Genomic DNA, 10,055 nt, shown 5'->3' with positions numbered 1-10,055 from the left:
CCACCCTCAAATACTAATTTAGATTGCCCACTTAACTCTCCGCTTCCAACTTTATTTTTGTCATTTTGTATTAGATATATAGATATCAAAAATATTATTTATTTGCTGCCGCAAGACATTTTAAATTTTTTTACTTATTTATGTTATATTCGCACTATTAAAAATATATGTGCGTACATATCTAATACAAAATGAGAGAAATGTAAAAAAGAAAAAAAAAATTAAGAACGGAGGATTACATAGGAAGGGGTAGAATTTCTATATTTGTAAAAAATAAAATAATATCAATTTTATTTTTAGAAAATAATTAAAATTTAATTTTTTTAATTTTTTTTAGATAGTAATATTTTATTGTTTAATTTTTAATAATATTAATAGTATATTATTTTAATTTTGTCATGCTGGAATATTTTATCCATGTGTAATGTCACGTTTTTCAAACTAAAAAGTGATAGTTTAGGTATGAAACTCACATAGGTATGAAACTAAAAAAAAAATTGTTTACGTGTGTTTTTGGCACTTAATAAAATTAGTTAGTGTTATCCTCTAAAAAATATTTTAATAATCAATTACGAGTATATTTAGTTAGATATGGACATAAATAATTTTTTTCATAAGTTCAATTCTTTAACTGGATGTTCAATTTAAGGACATAGTTCTTTAATGCGTCGAAGAATAAAAATATTCTAAAATACATATAAGTTATAACATATATTTTGGCCAAAAACTTTTTGAGATCCGAAATCATATGACATTTTCATTCTATTAGTTTTAGTTGCCATAATTCTAATTCCTATTCTCAAGAGCAAAGGAACAAAGCAACACTTCTATATTTCAACCTCTTGACTTTTATATAATTGGGTAACTATTATGAATTTAAACTGTATTTTACATTAGTAAATTTGTTTGTGCTTTGCACAATTCTAAAAAGATGATAAAACATAAATAATTTTATTAATGATATGTGCATGCATGTGGCATAATTCAAAATTATAGGATCATTCATGCGGATACCTATCCTATTTCTAAATAGATAATGAACTTTTACCACCTGATCAAGAATATACGAATAAATTTATAATGCAAAATTTTTTTAACCCCAAAATATTGACTTGAAGTAAAACACAATTATTCTCGAACAATTTCACTATCAATTGGGCTAATGAGTTTTGGAACAACATATGTATATTGTGTCAATACCCCTCACAAAATCTGGTTCCACATCAGCCAACAGTGTTTAAAAGGAACAAATTATGGGTGGTTCAATGATTCAATTGAAAAATAACATAGTTAAGGTACCTGGAAAAAAAACCCAACAAGTTTAGATATATGTTTTTGTATTTGCCCTTTATATTTATCACCCAAACGTCAAATTTTCATGCTTAATAATCATGCATGTTCTTCCATCAAATCTATATTATGTATTTGTTTTTTTAACCATAGTCCACTAGTCATAAATAATTGCCTACCTTGCCGACTCTATCTTTCACACCAAACACAACTCTATTAAAATTTTGGCCAAACACATATAACTCCTCAAATTTGTCCCAATTTTTCATTTTTGACACTTTATATATAGTTTATCTTACCCTTATTCCATTTTAACGCTTACTCCATCTTAGCCAAACACATAGACAACTCTATTGAAAAAATGACTTCTCTCTGTGCAAATTATTCCTTTGGCAATTACATTTCATTACATTCTAAAAACAATAGTGTGCCTCCAATCAAAAGGAATTTTCATTCCTCATATGGTATCCGTTGCTCAAATATTCAACGAGGCAAATTATCTGACCCTAACTACGTTACGATTTTCGATACGACGCTTCGTGACGGAGAACAGGCCCCGGGTGCATCCATGACTGCTAAACAAAAAATGGAAATTGCATGTCAGCTAGCTAAGCTTGGTGTTGATGTTATTGAGGTTGGTTTTCCAGCTGCCTCCCAGGCTGAGTTTGACCTTGTAAAGTTGGTAGCACAGAAAATTGGTAATCTTTAATTATATCTCCATCTTATGATTTCAAATTTTAATACTACTATTATATTTCGCATGTATCTGTAACAAATCTGCCTCGCCACTCTTCCATGTATTTGTATCCAGTTACATGCAAATTATCTAGTGTGATTCATGTGTATCTAGGATACATATATATATATATATATATATATATATATACGAATCTCTCTCTCCTCCCACCCAAAAAAATACATGTATCTAAGTGTAAGATCTAGTGGTAAGATATGTAATATTTTGAAAGTATAATTAGTAATAGTATATATATTATAGTGAAATACTTCTAATTATACTATGTCTAAACAGGTAATAACATAGATGAAGAGGGATATGTACCGATGATCTGTGGTTTGGCGAGATCTACTAAGGAAGATATCGATAGAGCTTGGGAGGGTTTGAAGTATGCAAAGACACCGATGATTCATATGTTTATCGCGACAAGTGATATGCATATGAAGTATAAATTGAATATGGGTAGAGAAGAAGTTGTGGAGAGAGCAAGGAGCATGGTGGCTTATGCAACAAGTCCTGGGTTCGAGCATGTTAGGTTTAGCTTGGAAGATGCTACAAGGTTTGTAATATTTATATTTTTACCATATGGTGTATATATATATATGTATGTACTTATTATTATTTTTTGTCAGATCTGATAAGGACTTTGTTTACCATATTATTGAAGAAGTTATCAAAGCTGGAGCAACATGCATTTGTGTGGCTGATACTGTTGGATGCAATTTACCAAATGAATTTGCACAACTAATTGTTGACATAAAAGCCAATACCCTAGGAATCCAAAATGTGATCCTTGCAGTACATTGTCACAATGATCTTGGACTTGCTACTGCCAACACATTAGCTGTATGTATTTGTTAGCTTTTAACTATATCCATCGTCCACTTTTAGTTGTCATGGTTTTCTTTTTTTAGAGTCAAATAATAAGAATTTTGACTAAAATAATGTATTTTGAAAATTAATCAAATTGACTTTTGAAAAATGCAGCATGACTGTTAAAAGTAAGCAAATAGAATACTTCATTTCTAAAAATACATATCGTTAGTTTGACTCTGATACTTCGATGCAATTTAGGGAATTTGTGCAGGAGTAAGACAAGTAGATGTAACCATCAATGGTATTGGTGAAAGAGCTGGAAATGCTTCTCTAGAAGAGGTGAGAGAGAAAAACCTTTAATGTTATATCCATAATTTATTTTAATTTAATTGTAATTTGCATTAAATATTTTTTTTTGTCATCTGATTTGGTATATAATTAGTCATTTTTTTATATTTCAGTATAAAATCTATAAAAATATTTTTGTGTTTATATAAAAACGAGAGAAAAGTGTATACAAATATAAATACATATATTTTCGTCTTATACACTTATAATTATGCAAATACAAATCTTATTCTACAATTACAATATATAAATGAATTTAATGCTTGTTTGGATTGACTTATTTTAGGTGTTTTTAAGTCAAAATAATTTTTAAGCAGTTTTAAAGTATTTGGGTAATGTAAAAAAATGCTTAGAAGCACTTATTTTAAAGTCAAAATAACAAAAATAACTTCTAACTTTTGACTTATAAGTCATAAGCCAAAAGCCAATCCAAACAGGCTCAAATGCAAATCTGAAAAATTTGTATAAAATTAGATGATGTGGCGAATTATACAAATCAAAAGCTCCATAGCAAACTATATATATCTATAGCGTACATCTATAATTTTTATTTTTGCTATATGTGAAAATTATTCATTATTATTTATATATATAATAAAATGTTAATCTATCTCTAGCTAATTAATATTATTGTTATTTCTATTTTGTATAGATAGTAATGACCATAAAATATCGTGGAGAGGAAGTACTAGGTGGTGTCTATACTGGGATTAATACAAAATATATATTCACAACAAGCAACATGGTATGTATATATAGTATTTTAGTGGTTAAAATTAATTATGCGTATAATAATATTGTTGTTATGTATATTCAGGTAGAGGAATATAGTGGGCTTAAGTTGCAGCCAAATAAGGCCATTGTTGGCGCTAATGCTTTTTCTCATGAAAGTGGAATTCATCAGGTCAATTTTATTTAGTGAATACTATATTTTTCAATTCAATATTTTGGGCCCCTATTTTTAAAAAAAATTTATTTATATACGTTATTTTTTTAAAAAAAATAATATACTAAGAGTGTTATGGTTTCTAATAGGAAATTATATATGAGATAAAAATAAATTTGAATTTCGTAAGAAACAATTTGATGAGAACAAAGTCACAGAGTTCCTTGTGAAGAATCTTTTAGAGTTGATTGTTTATATACGTAGAGTAAATCAAACAATTTTTTCACTTCAAAATAGATTTGAATTAATTGAAGCCTATGAAAATATTTTTGATTTCTTATTTAGTGGTAAAATATTGAGATCACTAGATGATGAGAATTTAAAAAATATTGTCCTAACCTTGAACTTTCTTTAACACGTAATAGTTATTCTGATATTGATGGTTTACATTTATTTTTTGAATTAAAAGTGTTCAGGGAAATAATACTAGCTAGTAGAAGATAATAATTTAATGAAAATACTCAATCAATTAAAAAAATTGATTATTTTCAAATACACATATTACTTATAGAATAATTAACAGTTCATGTAACCTTGCCTCAGCCGAGAGAAGTTTTTTCGAAATTAAAATTGATCAAGAGCCCGTTTGGATTGTCTAAAAAGTAGTTTTTAAGTCAAAATAAAAAAGTCAAACTGAACGATTGTTAAGTCAAAAAATAAAGGCATAATACATATATTGGACCCTAAACTTAACTTCAAATTTTAACTTTGACCTCGAACTTTCATAATGCACAAATAGGCACTTTAACTATTCAACTTTTAAATAAATAAACACATGAGTCCTACATGACACAATACACGTAAGACACCACGTAGGACAAAAAATGACATGTAGGATGACATGTAGAACATGTGTGTTTATTTGTTCAACTTTATACAAGTTTAAGTGTCTATTTGTGCACATCCAAAGTTGAAGAGCATAAATGTGATTTGAAGCCAAATTAAAGGACACATTTTATGTATTATGCGAAAAATAAAAAGTAGGGGAAGACCTACTTTTTGTTTCTGACTTATTTTAAGTCAGCTTTTATCTAGTCAAACACTTCATAACTTATTTTAAGTCATTTTAAACTTGGTTCAAGTTAATTTTTATATGTCAAACACTTCCAAAAGTAAAAAAAAAACTGACTTAAAAGTAGGTTTCACAGACTTTTAAGACAATCTAAATGGGCTCTAAATCTTCTTTAAGATTAACAATGTCTTAAGAGAGATCGAATGAATTAGCTATATAATCATTCGAAAAAGAAATTTTTAAAACAAATTGATTATAAAATAATACCTAATGACTTCGCATATAAAATAGCTAGAAAATTAGATTTTAAATAAAAGTATATATGATGAAAAAAATAAAACATTAGAGCTCCTTTCTTAAATCTCACTTTCGGCCCCGTTGAGTCGGCCCTATCCTAATCAGGGGCGGACCCATACTTAATCCAGGGGGTTCACCCGAACCCACTCGGTAAAAAATTACATCGTATATATAAGGTAAAATTTCTGTATTTATGTGAATATATATATTTTAAACCCCCTTAATGACAAGAAAAATGAGATAGTCCAGTAATAAGTTCCTTTGAAACTATGTGTGACATTCCTTGAAAAACTTTTGTTGGCTTATTTACACATTTATACTTTTATTTTTCGAACACTCTGAATGAAAATTCTGAATCCATCCCTAATCCTAATGTGACATATTTATTTAACAAAACGAGGAATCAAAGTCTAGAGAGTCTGAGTTTGAACAGATAGACTAACAAATAAAGATAAATCCAAGGTGAGTTATAAGACCTTTTCAAAAATCATCAAATGACACAACAACAATCGAATAGATAGATTTGTTTTAACAATTGGCCAAAATTTTAAAATGTATATTATAAAATTATGGACCACACAACAAAATGACAAATTAAATAAGAACATGTGGTATTTTTCCGCCCAATTTAAATATCTTAAGAATTTAGTTGTAAAAATAAAAAAGCATAGAAAACTATGTATGTAAAGCTTATTAAACTAATTAAAAAGGTATTTGAATTTATTCTATTTTTGTGTGTGTGTTATTCTATATATTGAATTTAGGATGGAATGTTAAAGAACAGAGGAACATATGAATTTATATCTGCTGAAGATGTTGGATTTATTCGTGCTACTGAACACGGTATTAAATTGGGAAAACTCAGGTACGCATTGATTATAATAACGTTGTGATTCAGTTCGATCAATTATTTATATCATGATATTTTATGGGCAAAGGATAGAAATCACATATTCTTAAGACAAAATTATTATTTGTCCCTTATAAATTTATAATTACAGAAATCCCTCAAACTGATACAATAATATAATCGTTGATACATTAATCCGATGCTCGAGATTAATTAATTGTTGAATAAAATACATTATATTTTATATATGATACACTAATGTGATGTACATTTTATACGTGATAAAAATAATCTGATGCGCGAGATACATTAATCTGATGTGCTGATACATTGATATGATGCGTGAGATACATAAATCTGATGCGCGAAAGTGAAGAATTTTGGAAATTTATAAAACTAATAGGTACAATAAGAGAACTTAAAGGTGGAATTTCTGTCATTTTTCCTTATTTTTTTAGTTAATTTTATATGATCCAAATTACATTTTTTGAAACCGTCTCAATAGTTTTGATTTTTTGATATCGGTACGATGCACTATTGTTATTACTATTCTTTTCGCTTTATTGCATTGTTCTTATTTTCATACTTTTAATTCTTTTGTTTTTTGACAAACTAAGTATATGTCAAAAATAACTTTTCTACTTCAGGAAAGTAGAAACAAGATCTGCTTATATTTTATTCTTTATTAGGGTTGTCTCGATAATGAGATAACTGAAGCAATTGCTTGGGGCTTCGATTTATTTTGGGGTCTCTACTTTCTCTCTCTATATATATATAGAAAAGAAATTATTTGATAAAAAAATATAATAATTTTCTACCTCATATAGGGATCAATTGAGAAATGGAATAGTGTTAGTTAATCGTACCATCATTTCTATCTGACTATCTGTATTGTTGCCTCATTTATATTCTGACGATTATCATGAACCAACATTCTTATATATACTTTTCTTATTTTCATTTCATTGTTTTTATTCTCTCATAATTGAATATTTTAAAGCATCTCAAACAGTCAAACCTTCCACATTATGCAAAATCCATTGTTGTGTGTTCATAAACAGATCAAATTTATTTTTTGGTGTCTTCTTCAAATTTGAAGCATAAAACTAATCAATTTTATATTAATATCATTATATCGACCTATCAAATTCAGCACAATACTGTTTTAATACTATTATAGAAACTTATCAAAATTTTGAGTCAGGATTTATTATTCTAACCTTATATTATTTTATTTGAAACTTTACATTCATGTTTACATTCTTAGTTCCTAATTTTCACTTATATCCAACCTCTCCAATCCCATGTATAGGATTAAATTGCGTATGTTATAAAGGCCTCTCTATGAAGTTTTATTTTAGGCCCCTAAACTCGTTGAGACGAACCTATCCTCCATAGATTTCATTTATGAAATTACATTGGTATATATTGTTGTTGTTTATATGTTTGTTTTCTTACATATTTATCTTTCTCTACATCTATCTTTTCAGAATATAACAGATGATGATTTAAGAGCACTCATATTGGACGAAACTATATAGCCTCAAATTGCTTTAAAACTTGGAGATATATACATGTAAATACTACTACTTTCTGTTTGTTTTGTTATTTTTTTTAATTAATTAGCTCAGATTGAAAAACAATAGTTCTATAATTTCTGTTTATGCAAAGGATACTGTTAATGAACGTATTATATGATACAGGAACTTGTCACCTATTGATGGAAGAGCTTATCTAATGTTAAAGTAGCTAGCCAAGGGTTTTGTACTACATTAATTGATGTATTAAATTTTCTTGAACACTTTTAGGTGAACTCAATCGTTTATGTTCTTAGTATTGAACCCCTTGTACTTTCGAAACCATGAGTTTAAACTTATGTTTGTTGTATTTTTAATAAGATAGTAGTCTGGCGCTGAGGCAGGTTATGGGTTACTTGAGAATAAAATTTGATTAGTGAGACGTATATATGTTATAAAAATGATGGAAGGAAGTTTGTGTCATGCTATGAGCCTACACATCGGACATGATCAACACTTGGAAATTATTGTTGATCCCAAGTGAATGTAATGACCAGTTGGTCATTTTTGATAGTTTACTATTCTTCCCTCCCGATATTGACCTCGATTTATTTCTCATTAAGTTATAAAAGTTGTTTTGGAACTTTAGGTAAAAAGTTGTGGGTTTTCGTAAGTTCTGAGTTCAAAAGATTAAAGTTGTTAAAAAGTGATTTTTTATGTCTTTTAAAGTTTTGAGTGTCAGAGTGAAATTCCGTCGATTCCATTAGTCCGAAACTGTGGAATTTGGTCTATGAGATTTGTTGATTTTATACTTGGAGTTGTTTGAGGATTGAGAACCTAAGTTGGATATTTATGAAATGAAAAACCTTTGGATTGACTTTTGTCAACATTTGAGGTTTGGATACTCTGATCGGTATTTTGAGAGTTTCTTTGGACTCGGAGGGATGATTTCAGGCCTAGGTGTGGTGATGATTGAATTTGTAGAGGTACTGAACTTGATTTGGCCTTTTTAGGTATTATGTTCATTTCTTGTGACTTTCACGAGTTCTGGGTCAACGGTACCTCTGATTCGTATTTCTATGGTTTTGATAGGTCCTAAACATCGGGTATAATGAATTTGCATATATGAATTATGTGTACATGGTTCTTAACAAATCTCGAGTATTCATTTGGAGGATTTTGTGTTGGTTGATTTTCTCATATGTGTTGCTGATATCAACCCTTCACGTTCGCGGAGCTTGTGACCGCATTCGCAGAGAATAGTGTATTGGGCCCCCACGTTTGCGGAGTATTGGTCGGTTCGTGGGGGATTAATGTGTGTTGACCTCCGTGTTCGTGGAGGTAGGGGTGTGTTAGCGGAGCTTTTTATGAGCTATCCGTCCACATTGGTGAACAGGGGTCCGTGTTTGCGGAGGATCCCTGGACAAAATATTTTCTAAAAATTGTGGTTTCAACTCTGTTTCACTATATTTTAGTTTTGAGATCTTTGTTGTGGCTATTTTGAACAAGGATTTTGAAAAGAAATGTTTGGATAACAATTTCTAATCTTAAATCTTTATTTATATAAACATTGTTATTATGAATTTAAGTGTTCATATCAAGGTTTTGAAATGATTAGTTTGGGGTTTTCTTCAAGAACCCATGAATTTAGTGAAATGGTGATTTGGACTAATTTTTAATTCTTTTTCAAAATGATTTTCATCAATGAGTTCCAAATGACTTGGGTAATGTTTTCAAGTAAAGATTTTTTTATTTGAACTTCATTTATGGAATTGGATTTTTGAGTTTCATTGACCAATTTTTTCCGAAGTGTTTGAATTGAGTATTGTTATTTTCGGATTCTTATTGTAGATACTTGATTGAATTAGATTGTGTGACTTTGGAGTTGTTTGGAAGAGGAAGACTAAAGTGTTGGGCTAACTAGTAGATTGAATTAAGACAAGTGATCTCCTAAACCTTGTAAATCTAGTGTATTTCCTTCATTGTGTGTGTTGAGGAAGAATGAGAATAAGGTGATGGGTTCATCTTCCACTTGATAAATCTTAATAAATAAAATAGGTTAAATGAAAAGGAAATGTATTGATCATAATACTTTAGTGAATTTGTCTTGTTGTGAACCCAAATGTGATGATTGATGAAATGTTTCCATGACATTATTGTGGACTTGATTAGCTTAAGTGATTGTCAATTCCTTGTGTTGTGAAATCTCTTGCTTGTATTGATTTTAAGCACCGTAATGAGAC

The 10,055-nt window shown here is 29.1% G+C and overlaps 1 protein-coding gene across 2 annotated transcripts; it reads left to right on the top strand.

The window, feature by feature from the left end:
* Positions 1 to 1,651: 1,651 nt before the first annotated feature.
* On the top strand, positions 1,652 to 8,295 carry LOC107026726 (2-isopropylmalate synthase A-like). Of its 2 annotated transcripts, XR_003579737.1 has the most exons (9): positions 1,652 to 1,988; positions 2,321 to 2,585; positions 2,659 to 2,872; positions 3,101 to 3,181; positions 3,843 to 3,935; positions 4,008 to 4,094; positions 6,210 to 6,310; positions 7,786 to 7,871; positions 7,999 to 8,295. XR_003579737.1 is itself a non-coding variant. In NM_001323449.1 (8 exon segments), coding segments are annotated over 8 exon segments (1,185 nt in total). In that variant the 3' UTR covers positions 7,793 to 7,802.
* The last annotated feature ends 1,760 nt before the right edge of the window (positions 8,296 to 10,055 follow it).

This window comes from Solanum pennellii, chromosome 8 (genome assembly GCF_001406875.1).
Source record: "Solanum pennellii chromosome 8, SPENNV200".
Lineage (NCBI taxonomy): Eukaryota > Viridiplantae > Streptophyta > Magnoliopsida > Solanales > Solanaceae > Solanum > Solanum pennellii.
Note: the sequence above shows the minus strand (reverse complement) of the source record. Positions and strands in the feature narration are given on the sequence as shown.